This window comes from Candoia aspera, chromosome 2, assembly GCF_035149785.1.
Source record: "Candoia aspera isolate rCanAsp1 chromosome 2, rCanAsp1.hap2, whole genome shotgun sequence".
Taxonomy (NCBI): domain Eukaryota; kingdom Metazoa; phylum Chordata; class Lepidosauria; order Squamata; family Boidae; genus Candoia; species Candoia aspera.
In genome coordinates, this window is record NC_086154.1 from 84,512,247 (window position 1) to 84,534,056 (window position 21,810).

The following is a 21,810-nucleotide window of genomic DNA, read 5'->3' on the forward strand; positions in this document are numbered from 1 at the left end:
ATGAAAATTGATTTCTTATGTTGCTTTATTCTATAGATTTGGGGCGAAATGGACAATAAAGCCACACCTAGAGATAACCAATTTTTCCTATTTCCTCAATATGTAGTTGAAAACATTCAACTACATCAATATTTAAATTGACGTTGCAGCCAAACACAATAATATGTACTAATCTGATCTGTGTAAGATCTTGTATATTATCTTGAAAGACTTTGATTATATAATGTAATTTTATGTTTATATTGTTCAGTACTATATATGAATTACTTTTATAGCTGATTCTTGATAATCTACAAAAAAGGATAGGAAGGGAATTTCATATCATATATCATATAAACTTTATATGATTTGCTGAAGGATTCTCTTCCCATAAAGTTCTTCAAGAGAGCCTGCAGTGTTCGGTATCAGAGATTTATATAATACTGAATAGATTCTTTGATTTGACATTATGTGGATATGCCTCATTTTTCAAATAGGGTTAATGTCTGGTACAATCTCATAACCTTAAAGAAAGCATTGAAAACCAGCTTGCAACTTACAACCAATTCTTCTGCAAGAAATATTCAGCAGAGGTAGTTTTCTCTAAATGTCTGTGGCTTGTTATACAGGAGAGTATAGGAGAGTATTTTGAGGAAACAAACTTGGGGATGTTTGGAAAGCAGAACTCTCATTGCAAAAATTGTGATGAGCAAATTAATATCCAATCAGAGAAAATATTATGTAGTTTATTTATACTATCAATAAAAATTTAATGGAACGTAATGAAATAACACTTCAGTATATTTGCGTAACTGCCTATTAAGCTTGGCCACCTATCTTAAACTCTAAGTTTAGCAGAGAAGGACTTCTGGACGGCATAGGTTTTGACCTGTAATAAATCCAAGCATCAAAAGCTAAATAAATGCAATTTCCACCAACATAATTCATCAAACACTGGATGCAAACTCCAGCAGTAACAGTATCTACAATTCCTAAGCTGGCTGTCTATAGACCATAATAATATAAAGGGGAACAATGTTTAAAAGGGGGGGCACAGTTAAATCTCCCAACTTTTTGAAAGGCTGCAGGGGGACATGTGGTGATCCTGGGATGTCACCAAAAAGGATGGGACCAAAACAGTGTCTTTTTAAGAGTTTTAAGAGAAGATGGGAGCAGAAGGCCTTCCAGAGGCAGTCCACTCCCTATTCCCATTAAAATTACTCCAAACCTCAGAAAACAGATTAGAATCACTCCTAAAGTGGCCATTTTGCCACTATGATTGGCAGTGTGATCTCAGGATGCTGGGTGGCTCTGTGTCCAAGATGGTTCTGAACTTGGGCAAACCACTATGGATTCCTTCAATATAGGTTAAAAAAAAGTTAAGAAGTATCAGCCAGCCAGTCTGTAGCATTTCAGCCTCTATAAAGATGGTTAGAATACTGGCCCAAAAGACTGCTCTCTAGGAAGCTAGGATGATTCTCACTTTGCTGGCTCCTCTAAAGCCACAGCACCATGCAAGCAATTTGTTATGCAAAGATAAGCACTGACAGCTAGAAGCCATACTTGACTATATTCTGCCTTCTGACATTTGATCACTAATTTTCAAGTGTATCCCTGAAGCTGTAAGAACTATACTCTTTTGGTGGGATTCTGGTCTTCTGCTGAATGAACTGCTTTTCTGGAAGGAGCAAAGAGAGGCAGTCCTCTTTCCAGCCATACCTTCTCCAAATAGGTTTAAGGGTCTCCCCATCCTCCAGAGGACATTTTGAAGTGGACGCAAGGGTCTAATGGCGATGGGAAAAGACAGGAACCAACCATTTCCACTTTCATTGACTGAACTGGAGCCCTAGATTTAATGTCCTCTCAAAAGGAACTGAAATTCCCAAGGTATTGAATTTTTAACAAAATCCTGAATACTTATGTAGTGGAACTGCAGAATACATATAACTGGGCTTATGTGGGATATACAAGTAGAAGAAATAAGATGCACTTCTCTTATGTGAGAATGAAGACGCCACAACGTTCACAGTAATAATCTTTAGGCAGAACATATTTTACATTTCAGTCTAATTACTGTAAGCTGCCTTCATGGATTGTATATGCAGGGTGTACATCTAATAATAAAGTAAGTAAAGAAGATTGATTACAATGGAAATAATTTAATATAATTATTTGGAAACTGCAAATCATATGATTCTGTCCCTAGATTCAAACATATGAAGATGTTAAAGCAGAGACTTTTTTTCTTTAGATAAAAAAGTTGCAATCATAGCCAGAGAAACAGAAAGCCCTTGAACTACAATTACAGATCACCCTGGAGGAAGCAGATTATCAGGCTACTTTTCACCTAAGATTCAGGCCTGAACATGTGACAGAAACAGCTCTGGTGACACCCTGTGTGTTTAGATGGGGTGGGGGGAGTACACCCCTCCTGCTCCTACAGTATTAGGTCACTTGGATTATTCAATACCTTTGACCATGGTATCCTTCTGGAATGCCTGCAATAGTTGGGAATTAGTGGCATTGTTTTGTAGTCATTCTGCGCCTTCCTGAGTGGGTGGTACCAGCTGGTGCAAATGGGGAAAAGAGGTTGTCCCAGCATCTGCTCATTTGTTGGGTTCTATAGGGTTAATCTCAACTACTGGGGGATGCCGTTCCTTAGTTCAGGGCATGTATTTATCAGTACATTGATGATCCCAAATTATACATCATCACCCTTAGTTGAACTGTGGAGGCAATGGAAGTCCTGATCTGGTTTCTGGAGGCCATTAGGGACAGGATGGGAAGACACAAGTTGAGATCAAATCCCTGCAAGATGAAGATGCTCTTTGTTCAAAAACACCTGGCACTTTTCCTGCTTTAGTGATACTCCTAGATAGGGAGGCATTCTTCCAAAAGAGCAGATCTATGACTTGAGACTCATGGTTGCTGCTGGATAGGCAAATGGAGGCTGTGGCTACCAAGGCCTTTGCCCAGCTTTGGTGTATACAATTGTTGCGGCCCTTCCTGGAGCATGATGCCCTAGGAACAATCACCCACACCCTCATCACATCTCAGATCAACTATGGCATTGGTGTGCCCTCTGTGGCAGCCTACTGGTGGGTAGGAACAGCAACTGCCATATAACACTATTTTGCAGGCACTACATTGGCTTCCAATAGGTTTTTAAGTACAAGTTGCTGATTTTAACCTACAAAGCCCTTTTGGCTTGGCAACCTAGTTATCTGCAGATCACCTGCTTCAGGTAGAACTGACTCCTCCAGTTATTTAGGCCTGAAGGAGGCTGTTGAGACTTCTATCCCCAAGAGTGGTCAGAGTAAGTCTTTCTCTGAATATGCCCCTACTTTGTAGAACCTCTGGAAACCCAATGGCTCCTTTCTTTAGTTTTTCAGAGGGCAATAATAAATACATACATACATACATACAATTTACAACATAGCAAAATCCAATCCCTTTGATCAGGCTCATCTTTAAAACATAATCTTGTCATGTCACAAAAAAGCATTAATTTGCTCTCAGCAGAGCCATCTAGAATGCCTCCCAACAGTAAGAGATGTAAAAGTGACTGAAAGAAAAGTGTTTGGAGATTTGTTTGGGCAACTCACAGTACATCACACTTCCAATGGTCTCAGCTATGCCTATCTTATCTGGGCTGTGCATCAGTTATCCAACCAACATTGGCTCTTTAATGCCAAAGATTATTTTATTTTCTTGCCAGAATCAAATACTATATTTGAAACTGACAATTTCAATAGTTGAGAGAAAGACTGTGCTTCTGATAGACAGAGGATACTTTGAGCCATTATCAGTGTGAAGCAAGTTTTAAAGTTCCCTCCAGGCAACTAATAGTAGAGGGCGTTGCAGAAAATGAGATGTTATAAAATTAGAAGTCTTGGAACAGTGCAGACACTGATGAGAAAATGAGGGTCTAAGAAGAAAATGGTAGGATTAAATGTAAATAAGTAAACAAACAAAACCTTTGTAGTAAAACAACAGCAAAACTTTGCAAGAGCATTTTAAAATGCATTTGAATTGTTCTTCAACTTGAAGGAAGAGTTTATTAATAAGCTCAAACCAAAATAATTATTTCACTAAAGCTAGCTACGACATACTTAAGAATCCCTTAGCAGTATATGTCTTGATTTTCCTTAAAATTTCAAAAGAAATTCATTAATAGAAAGGTATCTGGGTATCTGTTATTTTAATCAGCTATCAGTAAGATGTTTTTACAGTTTGCTTTAGATAGTGTGTAGTTTTATGTCATACCAAACCATAAACAATTGCTTAAAAACCACAATGGCTGAGTTCATACAAGCCAAGGTCAAACAAATTTAGCCACTATCTTTCACTTGATATGACTAACAACTGTTGTCCCTCTACCAATTATTATTTATTTCAACACCAATTGTATCAAACTTTGCCCAAAATATACTTTCTCTGTGTCAATTTATTGGACAAGTTGGAGCTTTTTTTAACTGATTTCTTTGTTCTGCTATTTGCTACCCTTACTCCTTTGGGTTTGGGGCAGGCTAGAAACAAATGAATGAATGAATGAATGAATGAATGAATGAATGAATGAATGAATGAATGACGCACATACATACATATTAAGTTCTTTTATGAAAGCACACAAGCACATGCCTGAGTTTGTATTGGTTCAACTAGCTAACTTAGAAGTAGGCATACCATATATGGCTTGCAAAAAATCTAGATAATTGCTACATGGTAGCAACAGGATTCATGTTTTCTGCCATATACTGGTCACCTAGATACTGCAACCTAGAGAGGGTGCCACAGGCCCAATTCCTCTGATAAGCAACAGTGCAAATATTAAATTGAATAATCCTACCATTGTAAGTGCACATATATGAAATAGAATCATGGAACTCAATCCCCAATGGAGCAAGGGGCAATTTTCAGTGTACAACTATCCCCATAAGCTGCCTTCAATATCCATTTTTCTATTACGAAAATGCTTTGAAAAGGCTACTGTTCACAGATGGGTTCCCAACACTCCACACGGCTTGTGCCATGCAACCTAACAGTACCTGCAGGTATTTTTACCTGAATCATTTCCCAGTATTATTTTGGTGGCAGAAACAATTATACAACATACTCCTCTTTACCTTAAGAAGCAAATCGTGGGGTTTTGTTTTTGTTTTTTTAAAACAATGAACAGGAGAATACCCACAATAAGTACACTTCCATATTTAGATTATCAGGTCTGAACCCTCAGTTTAGTTACTTTAGCAGAGACTGGCTTCCTGTAGGAGAGCCACTTTCCATAACTTTCAGTCTACTCTTTACAGGGCTCGAGAAAGCTCAGCTATACACATAGGACTGCTTCTATGGTATCTTTCCTCCTCAATTGACTACTAATTTTCAAGGGACTTAACATGCTACCTGTTCTGCAGGTCCTTGCCAGAATGATTATCCTGGACGGCTGCTTGAGCGTTAGAATATAAGACAAAGGGTTTATTGTTTCTGATATGATTTGCTGGCATTCAATCACAGATTAGAAATATCTTCCGAGAGAGTACAAAACTTGCAGGTGATTGCAAAATATTCCAGGGCTATACTCAAAGCCCCAAAGTCGGCCCACATAACACCTCTGCTGCTTGAGGTGCATAGGGTGCTGGTTTGCTTCCGGGTCCAATTCATGGTGTTGGTTATCACCTTTAAAGCCCTACCTGGCATGGGGGCAGGTTACCTGAGGGACTGCCTCAACCCCATCGCATTGACCTGTCCCACCCAGTCATGCAGAGAGGGCATGCTACGGACCCTGTCCATGAGAGACTGTCAATTGGCAGGGTCCAGGAGGAGGGCCTTCTCTGCCATAGTCCTCCCTTTAGAATAAGCTACCCCCAGGACTAAGGCAAGCCCCCACTCTCCTGGCCTTCCGTAAGGGCCTCAAGATGTGGCTGTGCCACCTCGCTTGGGGTGGGAGGGGGGATAGTTTGTCATGGGGGTGGCTGGCGCCCTGATGCGGCCTCATGAAATTTCAACAAGACTGCAATTTCACCATCTTGGGTTTATATGTTATACTTTATAGTTTTTATTATATTTGTAGATTTATATTTTTATAATGTATTTTTAATTGATATTCAACTGTTATTGTTTTAAAACTTTTGTAAACCACCCAGAGTCATTTTGAGGTAAGCGGTATAAAAATACAATAAATAAATAAATACATACATTTTATTGGGATTAATTTCCAAACAAGTGCCTACTGTTTTTAAAAAATAATAATTTAGTTTCCCATTAATACTAGGGCTATCTAGCAGACAGAACAAGTCTGTTGCCTGTCAACTAAATCATGTCTGTTGAGAATCAACTTATATTACCTTCTACTAAAGGGTTTTTTTTAATGTTCAGTCTGATGAACAGCCCTGGAATTTCTTGATGAACTTCCTTCCAGATCAGCCAAGATCAACTAGACACTGTTGCCTAACTGGATTATGGAAGCATATGCAGAAGATCCAATTACAGATCTTCCACTGTCAGATCAGGTCCATTAAAGCAGGGTAACTTTATTCTCTGGTAGCCAGAGCCAAGATACATCAGAATCAGGGAGGAAGAGATGCTGTTATAGCACCAGCTGAGCTGCAACAGAGAATTCTTAAAAGAGATCTCTCACATTCTTGGTTCTTCTGTGGAAGACCTGTTCCTGGAAGCATTTGCCCATAGGACTCCTCTCACCTCAGTATCCCAGTTTGAGAGCTGTCACAAAATGAACTCTAAGCCACCTAATGCTTGCCTCTCTTTTGATTTGTTACAATAATGTGCATGGGACCCAAACGCTAATTAAACAACCAAATCAAATCAATCTTTATTATTGTCATAGACCAGCATAAATCAAATAACCAGATTAGTAAAAGTGGAGAGATTTGGACTTGGATCCAAACTGTGGGAATTAAGAAAGATATTTCCAATAAACTAGAAACTGGTGGTCCCACATCTTTGGAACACCCTTCTCTCGGAAATGTGCACAATATCTTTGTTAATGACTAAGCTGACTTTTTAAAAAATCACTTGTTTCTAATATCTCATTGTTTAGCTCTTCTTAATTGCCTTGGAGAAAGTATTATGCAAATATGTAATACAAACACATAATAGTAAACAAACTTCTTCAGATAATCCAGAAGCTATCCATAAATTTTATTTCTGATTTATCATCTTAGCAAGAATTAGAGACACTTCCACCATTTCTCACTCAGAACTTTCTGTTAATTCAGCTTTTTACCCCCTTTGTCTTTAGCAATTAAGTTTTGTTCTTTTATCTCATATGACTTTCCCAGAAAAGAAAGTCCTATGATGATACTTCTCTATACATTTCCCTAATATTTTCTGTGTGTCCTCCAGCTTCCTTGATACACTAAACAGAACTGTTACAGAACTCTACTGGTTCTGTAACAATCAGATCTATCTCTTGATTGCAATTTGGGAAATACTGGGGTAAAAATCCTATGTTGATGTTGGCACCTATACAATAAGTCAAGAAAATCAGGATTATTTGCTGTTACGTTATACTGAGCGCTGATAGCTATTAAGATAAAAAGGTCTAACTCCCTATCTCCAAATTTGGGATCATGCACATCAATTAAACCATTTAGTTTAGATTTGGGAATTAGATTAGGCAGGCTTTTTTAAAATTAACCTGATCTGAAGCTTATTAGCTGAGATACAATGTTTGTTGAGATACAACTTTTGCCATCAGGATTTTATCATATTTTATATATTTTATTATTTTTTATATTATATTTATTGTATTTATAAAGATATTGAATTTTAACTTTGTCTCACTGGAAACCGCCCAGAATCTCTCCTTTGAGGGGAGGTGGGAGGAGAAAAATTTGATAAAATAAAATAAATAAATAAATTATTGGCTCAATCAAGATTCCCACATAGCAACTACTACAGGAGTTTTCTCATCGATGGGGTCATATTTGTACTAATCCATTATTTCTTTAAAATATAGTTTGCTGAATAAACCAGTAGCCTAGTTTACATATAATACATATAAACACAGCTTACAAACCCAATTAATGAATTCACGCATAATATTAACTCAACAACGAATAAAGTACATTACAGCTTGAAACTAGCCACCCAATTACTATTTAAATTCTCATCAGTGAAATTTATTTATTTATTTATTATCCTGCCTTTATTATTTTTATAAATAACTCAAGGTGGCAAACATACCTAATACTCCTTCCTCCTCCTATTTTCCACACAACAACAATCCTGTGAGGTGAGTTGGGCTGAGAGAGAGTGACTGGCCCAAGGTCACCCAGCCAGCTTTCATGCCTAAGGTGGAACTAAAACTCACAGTCTCCCGGTTTCTAGCCCAGCACCTTAACCACGAAACCAAATAATAAATTCAAGACAAATATAGAAGACTATTACTGAAATAATAGAAACATGGAGCTCAGAAGACTGGTCTTATGAACTCAGATTGAAATCAAATAAAAAATCCATAGACTGTAGAAACAAACAGTGAACCTGACAATGAGAAGTGATGATCTATATAACCATGAGTTTATTTAGATTTTGATCTATCAGAACTTTGCAACAACACAATAAATAGAGTGATAAGGTACTACAGTTCAAAGAAACGGTAGAAGAAATATCTCTCTGGGCTAAAGCAAAATGAAACTCTAGATTGAGGTGAGGTTAATATGTATTCCTTGTGTTCACCAAAGTAGCCAGGATATTACTAGAAATACAGGATGGTGCTGGACAATATTAATATGCTTCTATCTGCTAAACCCTCTAACCACTTTGGCTTGAAGAATTCCATTTTGTCTGGAAAGAAAGGCAATCTAAGATGAAAAACAACTGAAACTTTCTTATAAAAATCCTATTGTATCAGACAAAGAATTTTAATATCTATCACTGGCATGGAACCTCCTGAAAGTGTTTAATATTTTTCCAGTTGCTAATCTAACCAAATATTAAAATTATGCTTATTAAGGAGATATCTGAAAGTATGCCAACAAAATATATTACAAACACCTAATGTCTAGATTCACATCCTCCTTTTGTACACATAAATAATCAATACATCTGAAGCAGGTGGCCAAAGTTTATAATACATCTTTTGTTTGTTTCTACAACATGGGAACCTTTACAATGAAATCAATTTATCTTTTACAGAAGAACCAGCATAACCCTTGCACTACAAAAATAGAAGATTACACTCTCTATATTTATTACTCTATAGTAATAAAAAGAACAAAATCCTTTCTGATCAAGGCCAAAAAACTGCTAAAATATCAAAGTGCTGAATCTTTCTGTAATGATCATTAGCCGATATACAAATATTTAACAGTTCCTTAGGCAATCTAAAATAATATTTATCTATATAAAATTAACTGCAAAATTAGCAACTAATTCTAGAGAAGAAATAGAGTATATTGGCATCCTTGGAAAACTATAAAGGAAATACTAGCTAGAGGAGGTGATATTAGGAGACATTACTACATAGATTATGCTATTCTTAGTGTCTAAAGCTGAATTATTAAGGTATTTCCACATTAAATAAGAAACAGCAAGTGGAACTTTTCATTGACCTATAACAATGCCTTAAGGGCTCAAAGCTCACATCATTTATTCCTATTGAAGCTTTAGTTGTGACTTGATTTTTTGTAATAATTTCTGCTATTAAACAATTCTTAATAAGTACATACAATAAACCCTTGAACAATTTGGGGGTAGGGGATGTTTGTTAAATCCAAACATGTGTAATAAACTGTATTTACATCATTTATATTATTACATAATTGACATAATGGCATGATTTGTAATAAAGCCTTGATTTAATGGACAAACTCCTTTAATTGGCAAGTCCACTAAATAGAGGTAAAGTCTGAACAAAAAATGTGTCCATTGTATCTGAAGTCCACTAAATATAAGATTTACTATACAGCTGTACTTAGCACACCATGGTCAAATGCAGTCAGGGCAATCCAAGTTTCTAGTTCTTATATACCCCTTCCCTCCACTACTGTAGGGGAAAAACTGATAGCTTCTATTTCCATGTTTTCAATTACTCATAGTTTGGTTACATTTGAACTAGACAAAATAACCACTGAAACAAGCCAGCTCCATATCTCATGGTTTGAAATCAACTTTTTTTTTAAACGATCCATACTCAAACTACGATTTATCTTCCCAGGTTCATCATGGTTTATAATTATATCTGACTTCAGCCTAAATTTTATTTATGTATAACATGATTGTTTTGTACTTTGCTTGCCCTTATTTGTTTGGTATATTTTTATATGACCATTTTTTAAACATGACAATGATAACTGAGCTCTTAAGTTTCCATCAGGAGAACATCAAATTTAGAAGGGTTGCCTTAGTCGTCTAAGTGTAAGTTTTCCCTACACCAGTAGACTACTAGTGTGGGGAGTTAGGGCAGAATGTCTGTTAGGCTAACAACAGCAACACAATCAAAATTCAATGAAAGCATGGCATTCTTTGAAATGGTTAAAAAGCTGAAAAACTTACTTCCACTAAAAAAACATAAACCTAGTAATCCTAAAGCTACAGAGGGATTCTCTCTATTTCTTTGCAGAAGTTTCTTGCAGGCATACATTTAAGTATGCTTAGATACCATCTTATTTGCATGCTAGCCTATGTATTTGTAAACCCAGACATACTATGTTCATTTTAGAGACAGAAGTGAAACAATAAAAAGCCAGCATTTAGTTCCCTCAGGCAAGCAATTGGTAACACGCATCAAAACAGCCAAAGGACCCCCAGTTCACACCACCAATTTCAAGCAAACTTGTATTTTGAATTCCCTATCGTTCTATTTTATCTTCAAAGCCACTGTTCATTCATCAGAGTGCTCATGGAAGCTATTTCTTCACCCAACACCTCCTTCTGCACATACTCCACTTCCTTTCATTAGGTATGCATTATGCATAGCATTATGAACACATCTTGAGTTGTACAATAAAGGTGGGATATAAATCTAGTAATAACTAAGTGATTAACTTCCCTTTCCTAATGCCTTTGAGCAGTGTGTTCCCTTTAACAGCCTTTTTCTTTTCTACTCCTTGTTAACAAAGTCTAGTGCTGCAAAACTACAACTGCATTACTGTCCATAAATAAGTTGCCACACGTATTAAAACGTTCCTTGCTATTTCATTGAAAGTTTTGTCCTCTCATTAGCATCATTTTTATCACTGTCCCCATCATACATCCAACCCTTTTGGGGAGAGGGAGACTGTTGTGCTGCAAACTTCAGCAACTCAGCACTCCAGAGAATTGATATACACCCTGTGACTAAGCAATCATTAAATCACTTACAATCCCTGAGCAGTTAACTATGAACAAGAGAGCAAATGCTGATTTCAAACCAAGTAGGATATAGCAAATGAAGAACATAACCGCTGGAAGCAAGAGAACATTTGAAAGGTCCGTAGGAAAGGATGGCAGATGACCAAGTCTACAAATAAGTAACACCCAAACCAGGTACTGAATATTTAGAGAGAGTGTAATTAGTCCCAGAATGGTAACAGTTTTTACCCTGCTCTTTATTTTATATGATTTTAAAATCCATTTCATGCTTGCTTAATTATAATGTAAGGATATGCATATTTTAGGTGTAAAGATGATTTTTACTCCTCCCCCCATTTAATTTTTAGAGGGCTGTTTTATGTATTACTAATCTTTGTAGACTGCTCCAATGATAAGACTCTGGATGGCATACAACAAGGCAAACAAAACAGTAATATTAAACAAGCAAACAAGAATAACAATACATAATTTTAATGGGTATGGACTAAGAGTAGAGTGCAGGACCATCCCCCTCCTGAAGGCCTACAGTGGGAATGACAGACTGAACCTTGGATTAAGATAGTGGCCTCTTACAATGGTCAAAAAGAAGTTACAGCAACTGATAATGTCAGTGAATGTATAAATTGAGTTATCCAGGATAATTTGACAGGAAAGGATTAGCAATGTAATAATATGTAGCTTTATTACATTTATTAATTCAAACCTGTATTTTCTACTCTTGGAAACTATGCACCAAAGTATCAATTCTAATGCTTCCAAAAATCAGTGTCAGAGTTATACTTTCCTCTTTTATATTGCTTTAAAGGAAATTCATAACATGATAACATCAAGTGAAACTTCTCATGTGGAAAGATGTGTAAAAGTTGTAAGAATGCAGATGGAGGAAAGAATCTGTCTGAATTATGAGTTGTATTCTAGTGAGAACATTGTCCTTTCCTCAATCTGCTATCTTCACTACATTTATGATTTAGAAAATTTAAGTACTACAAGCAAAATCTTCTGCCTATCCCTGTCCCAGTACTGGTAGATTTTATATGTCAATTGTCAAGTGGGCATGTAGCCAAAATAGCAAGATTTTGGTAGAGTTGACAAAGCCAGGAGAAGCAATGGATAGTATTATTTGAGCATTTCAGGATGAATTCCAGCTGTGGCTGGAATTCCCAGGAATATCAGTGATATCCTAGATTAATCCACACACTCTATTCCAATCAATACGTTCATTTCCCAAAGTCAAACAAAGACAGAAGAGGTTTCTGTGATCCTTGTAAGAGAGCATTACCAGAAATAGACATTTATTGAAGCATTTATCTATTATTTAGTGGAGAATTCAAGATTGAAGCAATGCTCTGAATGAAATTACTGAAGAGTCTATAAAAATAACTTTCTTAAAGAGATAGTAAAGAAATGTAGTGTCCAATTATCTTTAATTAAGTGTAACACCAGAAAATACTAACTTACAATACAAATTTCTTCAAAGGGTATGACTTGCAATAAGGACTTTCCATATATTTAGGTGCTTGAAATTTTTCTTCATATAGTCTTCAAAAATTGTAACTGCCAATTCAGTCAAACAGACTGAAATACCACAAAACACATGACAATGTCTTACTACCAATTGAAATTGCCTGTCATTAAAGCAACAATTTCTTGTAGGAGAGCAAGACATAAGGTTCTCATGCTCTGTTCAGTATATGAACTCCTATGCCTCTGAAATATAAACAACACTGAATGCCTATTCTATGCTGGTTGGAGAGTAAGCATTCTATAGACCAGATAGGAATAAATGTGGTTGCATGGGAACAGCATTTTGTATAATGCTAGCATCTTCACACACACACACTCAGAAGTGCTTTGCATCTCTGAAGCTAGAAAGAAGCAAAACCACTATATTTTTGTCACTAAAATAACAATAAATAAAGAGTTGATATTTTTGGAACTGCTTGGTCAAAAACAGGTTCACATCAGGAAATTCTATGATGTGCCAGTGCAGCTGTGTGAAGTATTATTAAGCAAGTGTGTACTACCAAACATGGTTAAATATTCACTCTACTTTATCTGTAAAAAAAAATCTGCAGTGTACTAAAAAGTAAAGAAAGGCAGTTTGGTTGTAATGTCAATGAACTAAAACTGATCCAAGAAGCATTTTCAAATACTTCCGATCCTGAGCTAGGTAGAATTGATTGGGGTTAGAAATAAGTGTGTGTTCTATCACAAGATTTAAATTATTTCTCTGATGAATGCTACCACCAAAGACATTACTGCCTCTCTGCAGTTTCATGGTAAAAGCTTGATCAGCTGAGGATATGATTTCTCCTTTGAAGTGGAGAGATCCTACAATAGTAAGCCAGGCTCATTTTTCTCTACAGCAGTCATCCAATTTGTGTTTGCATGTGTGTGTTTGGGTGTTAATCATTTCAGTCCTGGATCTGTCTCAGTGCTCCAAAGAGCAAGAGATTTCAAAGTCTCCCAAAAGCCACCACCCAATTCTGTCATTCACTGCTCATGAGGAAGGCAATCCAGCCCTAGGAGAAGTGGTGGGGGCATTCTGTCATTTTATTTCCAAGCCTATCATTCCAGCCCCTAGAGGGCACCATCCCATGGCCATGCCTCTCCTTTTATTTGGGAAAAGAGGTCAATCCCCTCCCAGGCCTGCCATCCTTGGGGAGGAAGAGGGGGCACCTATCATTCCAATCTCTGGACTATGAAAACAGTAAAAAGCATTTTTCATTAAAACAAATGCTTTCAAAATGATAGAAAATAAATAAAAGAAAATATCAAAAATAAGTTTTTAAATAACAAGAAAGGAAGGAATGGATAAGGATTGATAAGGACTGCATTCCTTGTCACCCATTCTATCGCCCTCCCAGGATCCACTCCCTGGTTTCTTTTTCACCTATTTGCTGCTTACATTGATTTCAATGGTACCCAGCAAGGTCAACATCCCTTCTCATCTGCCACTCATCCCTATGGGCCTCCATTGTTTCCAAGGGCCACCCCAGTTCTTGGCTTCAGCATGTCCCAAGGGAGGCTCCTGACACCTGGGGAGAGAGTTAAGCTAGTCTGGTGGCACATCGAGGAGGTGTGATCAAGGCCCTGATGAATTGGAGCTGACATCACCTAGAGATGGCTCATGCATATCGCCCGAGGGACCTTCCCTCCTGATCCACCTGCTGCTGGGCGGCCAAGCTTTCCGAGCATCGCTGACGATATGCTCCCGGTAAAACTCCACGCTGCTCCCCTAATGCCGCTGCACCCGCCGCCGCCGCCGCCGCCACTGCTTCCCCGCGATCTGCCCTAGGCTCGATTGTTATTCAGCACCGCGCCATTCTGCTGCCGGATCTGTGCCTCTGACCTGAGCTTTGGCAAGGCGCCTCCCCGCAGTGGAACGGAGCTGCTCGCTTTTTTTTCCTTCTACCCGCTTGGCCTTACATTACCTTCTGTTGCATAGCTGTGATCGCGCAGGAAACTGTTGTTTATCTTGCGGGTATCAATGTCCTCCTCCATTGACAGCGGGCTTACTTTTGTGGGAAGTGAGAACAGGCAGGCAAGTATCCATCATCGCCCCACCACGACTGAGATTAGCGGCGAGGAGGGAAGGGGAGCTGCATTGAGACTAACATGCTTCTGCCCTGCAAGGGAAAAAAAATAAAACTAAAAATAAAAAAACGCAAGCAAGCAAGCTTTCACCTCCTCCTCCTCCTGCCAGGGACGCTGCAGTCGCAAAGGTCCAAATCCCTTTCTCTTCCTGCCGTTGGCGCAAAGGTGCAAACCTCCTTCGCCTCCACCCAGGAATGGGGATGCGCAACGTCCAATTCCTCTTCGCCTGCTGCTGCTGCCGCCGCTGCTGCGGTTTTCGCGGTTGCTGCTGCACAAGCTCCAAATGCCCTCCTCCCAAGGCTGCCGCTGCCGCGCACGACCCGATTCCCAGGGAGGCTGCAGCAATCCCCAATTCCAAGGCGAAGTGCCGCAACTGGGCTACTTCTCGCTCGCGACGCCCAACAGGTTCCCCTTGTGGCTGGCGAGCTCTCCTCCGCATGCAGCAATTCCCAGAGCTGCCAAGTCAAAACGCCGCTAGCCACAAAATGGTGTCCGTGACTGCAAAGATCACAGCTCCAGCGCCAATCCTCTCTCTCGTTTTTTCCCCTTAGCACAATTTCAGTGGGGAGGGGACGGGCTGCGACGCCAAACCCCGGCCCCACGCGCTGCGAACGGGAACGGGGTCTCTAAGGGGCAGAGCTGGCGCCGCTGCGGCAAGCGAGGCGGGTTTCTTAAGCCTGGCTCGGCTAGGCTCTGCTGCAAAGCGCGCTGAGACGGAGCACGGGCTGGCGGAGAGGGAGCGTGCCGCCACCGCTGCTGCTGCTGCTGCAGGGGACCGCTCAGGCTTCTGCGGTAACGGCGGCGGCGGCTTGCTGGAACCTTATGGTGCATTAAAGCCCAGGCTCCTCCCATACAGCTCGGCTTTGGCCAACCGCGGCGGCGGCCCGGGGACTCTCCCCCAGGCGCGGGAGCAGCTTTTCTGCTGCAGTGGAGCTTCCGAGGACCACTCCTGAAGGACCGGCTCGAAGGCACGCCGAGAACGGGTCGGGCAGAGGCGCCGCGGCCAAGACGACGAGGTCACGCGAGCCGGGGCTGCACCCCAGCACCGGGGACTTCCACAGCGCCCACGCGCGCGCACTCCCGCCTGGACAGTAGTGATGGTCACGTGGAAGGGCCGCCGTCGAGACGCGTGGAGCCTGGGCGGTCACCGGGGCTGGTCTTCCGTCGCTTCTCCTCCCGATTTGAGTGACGGGGGTTGGGTGGCATCTGGGACGCCTTCAGTTGTAGGAGGACGACTCGGAAATCCTTGGGAAGGGGCCGTGGCTCAGAGATAGAACAGCCGAAGGTGGTAGGTTCAGTCCCTTGGCATCTCCAGGTAAGGCTAGCCAGACCGACGCTGCGACTTGGTGAGAAGGGAGCGTCCTCTCTTCCTACCGCTGCGCAAAATATTCTGCATCCCCCTAAATGCCTTTCCAACTGGGCCTACAGCTTTTTCCTGCCAAAAATTTGCAGGTAGCCTACTGCGTGCAATCCGTAGATTTTTAAATCTGGGCAGCTCTAGGAAAGGAGAAAAAGGTTGGTCTTCCTTGGTACTAACTTCTCTGCCTTTCTGGTGTATTTTTTTTTAACTATCTCCACAATTAGTTATTTACTAATTAGAAACCTTTCCCTATTCAAGAACCATAGAAGCTTAAAAAGGAAGTGCTTTTTAAAATTCCTCTTACCAGAAGTTTCGGTATGACCTCATGGCAAGCATGATGTCCCCCATCTTGCCTCTCTGTTCTCCAGCCCTTGCCTACCTCCATCCTAGACCATGAGTGTCCATTATAAGTAGCAGAAATTACCACTTGGAAGACATTTCTACCACTGGAATTAAACGTCAGAATTATTCTCCTGGCCAGCATGAAGCCGATTTTCAAGACTGGATACCCAATAGTATTTGCTGTCCAGTAAACAGGATGGCCCAGCAGTATATTCTGTGGAAACAAAGCATTGATACCTCTATTCCTCGCAAGGAAACTAGTCATCGCATTCTCTCCCTCAGGTTTTCTCCTTAACCTCTATTCTGAAGGAAGATTAACTGTAAATGCTCACAATATGATGTTTCGGTTGGTCTTAATTATGGCATGATGTGCCTCGCTCTTTCCTTTTGAGGGAGAGAGTTCTTTTTCTAATGAACCATGTATATCACCTTGTTCCTTAGAGGAGAAGCTGAATATAAAGGTAATAAATAAAAGAATGAATCAATGAGCATGGCAGCCACCCAATCTGTGGTTTCCATATCCTGCAACGTTCCATCACCCAGAAAAGTGGAAACATAAAGGATTCTACCTACGGAGTGGCGTTTTTGTTTCATTTGTTCTTTGTGCATGTTATCATCCCTGCCCTATTTTGTAAAATGGCTTTGTTGCACTTTTTATGATTCTTGGCAATTGTTGCCAATTAAAATGCTTCATTTCTTTTAAATGAAAACACTGTATCAGTCTTAAGTAGACTGTGTATTAGCAAAGTGCCGGTGTCTTCATGCTGTTTATTGCAAGCAACAAGACACGAGGCCAGGCCTGAACTATGAAGTTTCTCAACTATCAGGGTACAGTCTTTTCCAGGCTGAAGGCCACACTGGCCCTTTGAATGAAGCACCAAGGCTGCAAAGGCAGGTAGAAGCAAGGATGAAGAACTGGGTGGGGCCAGGGGAAAACATTTACATTAAATTAATTGTATACATATAATACTGTTATTCCTGGCACATTTTAAATTCCCCTCACCAGTCACTTTAAAAATTACAGTCGCACAGAAATGGTGTTGAATTTCCATAAGTCACTGTTTTTTAAATGAACAAGAACAGTGCACGAGCTCTGTGTTGTATCACAGTGTAGCAGAAATATTTGCCTGTACTTATTTAGCCTAAGGATGTAATACTGTAGTTTGAGGGCAGTTAGTCTCCTTAAAAACAGTAAGAATGGAGGGTCTGATTTAAAAGTGGGGGCCAGCAGCGAAAGGGATCTGAATCACCATTTATAAGAACTGTGTTGGTATTATCAGCGCTGGTTAGAATGTTTTATACGACCTGAAGAGAAACCAGAGTATCTACTTGTTTTTACGTGTATGTTATTTTTTTTTATACTTGATATGGTCAAAAAACTATATCTATCTAGAATTTATTATCAGCAATAATTAGAATGAGAGCCCGTTTGGTGTAGTGGTTAAGGCACCAGGCTAGAAACCAGGAGACCGTGAGTTCTAGTTCTGCCTTAGGCACAAAGCCAACTGGGTGACCTTGGGCCAGTCCCTCTCTCTCAGCCCTAGGAAGGAGGCAATGGCAAACCACTTCTGAAAAGCCTTGCCAAGAAAACTGCAAGGAGTAATCCAGGCAGTGACCAGGAGTCAACACTGACTTGAAGGCGCGCGCACACGCACTCAAGAATGCGTAACTTTTCTTTAAATTGAAAGTGTAAGTTATGTTAATTATCTTCTGGTAGGTGGTTCTTGATGCTTGTGTGTTTCCCCAGAATGATCATTAGCTGGTACAGTAACTCACATTCTCATCACTACACAATTGGTCTCTCTGAGGCTGCCTTTGAAAACAGCTTGGAAAGTGCAACTAATGCAAAATACATGAGCCAGGCTGCTAGCTGGGAAACCTGGTACATGTAGTCCTCGCTTAATGTGGTAATTGGGACTGGACTTCCCATCGTTAAGTGATGCAGTTGTAAAGTATGATGTCACATGACCACATCACTTAGCGACGGCAATCCCGGCACTCCCCTTTGCCATCATTAAGTGAGGATTGTGGGTCACTAAGCAAATCCCAGGTAGCTTGCAAGTAGGCTGGAAGGCAAGTAAGGCATGGCGTGTGGCACAAGCAGGGTAGGGCCGGAGATGGCTGCTGCTGGGGACGGGAAGGTGCAAGCGATATACCAGACCATTGACTTTGCTTGTGGGAAGCCATCAGGGAAGGTCGCAAATGCCAATTACATGACCCCGGAATGCTGCAGCTGTCATAAGTGCGAGCCAGTTGCCAAGCACCCAGATTGCGATCACATGACCACGGGGATGCTGTGATGGCCAAAACTCAGAGGACCGGTCATAAGTCTCCTTTTTTTAGCCCTGTCGTAACTTTGGTCACTGAACAAGTATCAATAAGGTAAGACTACTTGTATAGAGGAGCTGCTACCAACTTGAGGTTGCTGCACTGGTTCTGGACCTCATGATATATGAGGGACCATCTGGCCAACTGTGATTCTACTCATCTGGTCTGATATCTAGAGAGGGTATGCAAAAGGTTCTTCCCATGCAGGAAGGAAGATGGTATGGACCAGATGGCAGGCCTTCTTTGTAGTACCCCACCCTATGTAGTAGCTGCAAGGGGTACACAGAAATTGTGGAGGTATTTTTGGCCCCTGCCCTTCTGTTATTCTGGAAGGCTCTGAAAAGGCCTGTTTCAGCAGGGCTCTGGCCCATAGTAGGTAGTTGTGGATAATCATTGGTACTTTATTCCTAAAGAACAAGGAAGGAGAATCATACAGCAAGTAATTAAAGAATATGGAAGTCAACTGGGAAGAAAAATTGGTCTTGATAAAAATAGCTGGCCACATACTTGCAATGAAAGTGCTGCTCTGCAGCTCAAGAAGTTGTTTTTATAAGCATAGAAAAGACGGTGTTGGGACAGAATAGTATCAGGCATCAGAAAGAATTCTGAGACATCAGGCTGATATTTGCAAGAACTGTATCTGACAGTTCAAGGATGCTGATGACATCAGTGTGTACTAAATCTGTGTTAATTAAAGTTATATTGCTATAGCAATGGCCGAATGATAATCACAGAAATGATAAATTGCAGAAATGCTTGTTGCATTTAAATTATGCAGGGAAATTAAGGATGTGGCTCCAAAATGTACATCGCTAGTTTGAATAAACCTCTTGCTAGCCTTCAGATTGAACTGTCCAGGAGATGCAGCACTCTGACATTATCAAAAGAAAGCAATGGTCAAAAGCACTTCAAATGAAGTCCACAATTAGTATCTCTTTGTTTCCTGGTAGCAATTCTCAAGTGTCTCAAGCTTTCAAAGAACTGTTTAGAAGTTTCAGGGATTGACTTTGGGGGTTCTGCATTGCCACATGCTCTCCAACACCAAGCATGTTCTCTTCTATTGCACGTTCACACAACAGAAGTCACAACACCATGGGATGGAATATGCTAGAAGAGACTTCCTTTGTGTTGAAGCAGCTTGCCAGCTGATACCAATAATTTTCAATATATTGTAAGCTGCCCCTTAAAAATAGGGTATGCAGCAACATAAAAAAAAATTCCTTAAGATGGGAATAATAGTACAGACACAATTCCCTTGTGTATACTTGCCCACTGTGATCAGAAGTTTCAGTCCTTGTATTTTCTGGTGTGCCAGAATGACAATACTGAAAGCCAAAGAGGGCCAGTCCCTCGCTTGTTGAATCTGCCTCTGGAGAAACAGAGTTAGAACATGCAGTCATCCCTGAAAAGGTCCTGCTTAATGCCAACTTACCTTGGATGCACTTTTGCTAAATCAGAGGAGGAATTATATTTTTCTGGTTTGTTTCTCAATTCTTGTATGCTGCCCAGTGTACCAGACAATAATGCATCAGTACATTTCCTAACAACAAAATCACCACGAAATACAGGCCCACATATTTGCCTAACAGTTAAAAATATAAAATGCTCATGGAAAATAGCCGCTGCTTCTTCAATCTAGCTGCAAAAGGCTTGAAAAAAAGGGTGGTCTTCCCCTCTATGACCATCCTTTATTTCAGTCCTTCCCACAGATTGCACCCTTTTAGTTACAATAGGCAATAAAAGGCACAAGGCCAACACAATGCAATACTCATCTCATTTTAATGGTTACTAAGTGGGTAGCTAGTCTGCTAAATGTCCCTACTTCCACCCAAGCCAACTGTATGTGTGCCAAAGAACCAGATGCACATTCTAAAAAAAAAAAACTTCTATAGCTGGGTATTTGGACAATCACTGTCAGCCAAAATAAACTCAAAAATCTATGCCCAAACCTGAACCCTCATGATAATTTAATGAGATCTGGAGTCGAGTACTTAACATTTTTATCTTGGTATATTTCAGGATAAGTTGAATGGTTATAGTATTGTTTTTAAGATCCATGTTAGCAACCTCCCAGTAGTAACACTGAAGAAAAAATGCTTCCTGCAGTTTGAAAAAAAGTATATATAATATCACTTACAGGAGTAGCATGTGGTTGATACCATATGAGCACATGAATCACAAAACAGTAGCTAATATAACTTCAGAGAAATCTTCAGTTCTTAGGAGAATAAGCCTTTCCTTATTTATACTTAAAGACTGACATTCTGATATCTATCTATCTATCTATCTATCTATCTATCTATCTATCTATCTATCTATCTATCTATCTATCTATCTATCTATCTATCTAGTGTGTGCACACTTCTGTCAGCTTGTGGGCTGCATCTCACTTTGCACTTAAGAATGTTCAAGGCTTAAGGCATCTGTTTTGTGTCTTTAAAAATCCAAAAATGTCCCAAAAGGGAAGCTGGACATGTATGGCTCCAGGGCCACATTTTTGCACCCTTGTAATAAAATGACTTAAATTAAACAAATGATACCATCTTCACAATTCTTTCAATTGTATTGGTTTCTCTTGACCCACACCAGGGCTCCTAGAATGTGCTTTATAAGATCTAAATGCTATATATCCAAATTGGGGTGATAAATGGATGTCAGAAAAGCTAGACCTTCTGGAACAAAGTGCTACAACTCTCCCACCATCCTATATTAAAAAACTGGCCTAAAACAGCCTGTATCGTGATCATCCAAGGACTGTGCCGCGAAACCATACACAGACTAGACAATTTTCATACATGCCTACTCTGTTATGTTAACATTATTGGCTGCACTTTTGAAGAACAGCATTCTGTGCTAGCGATTTAGTACTTTCGCTGCTGCTGTCCCAC

The 21,810-nt window shown here is 40.0% G+C and overlaps 1 protein-coding gene across 3 annotated transcripts in view; it reads right to left on the reverse strand.

Annotated features, from left to right (window-relative positions):
• The window catches only part of PPP2R2B (protein phosphatase 2 regulatory subunit Bbeta), a 268,093-nt gene that overhangs the window by 166,334 nt on the left and 79,949 nt on the right, over positions 1–21,810 (reverse strand). The window contains exon 1 of one of the 3 annotated variants that reach the window (XM_063292374.1): positions 14,983–15,423. The exons of 1 other annotated variant lie outside the window; for it this stretch is intronic. In XM_063292374.1, coding sequence (XP_063148444.1) covers positions 14,983–15,331 — 349 coding nt within the window. In that variant the 5' untranslated portion in view covers positions 15,332–15,423. Of the gene's footprint in view, positions 1–14,729; positions 14,959–14,982; positions 15,424–21,810 lie in introns of those variants that run through there. One more of the 3 variants, XM_063292376.1, reaches the window with a different exon arrangement.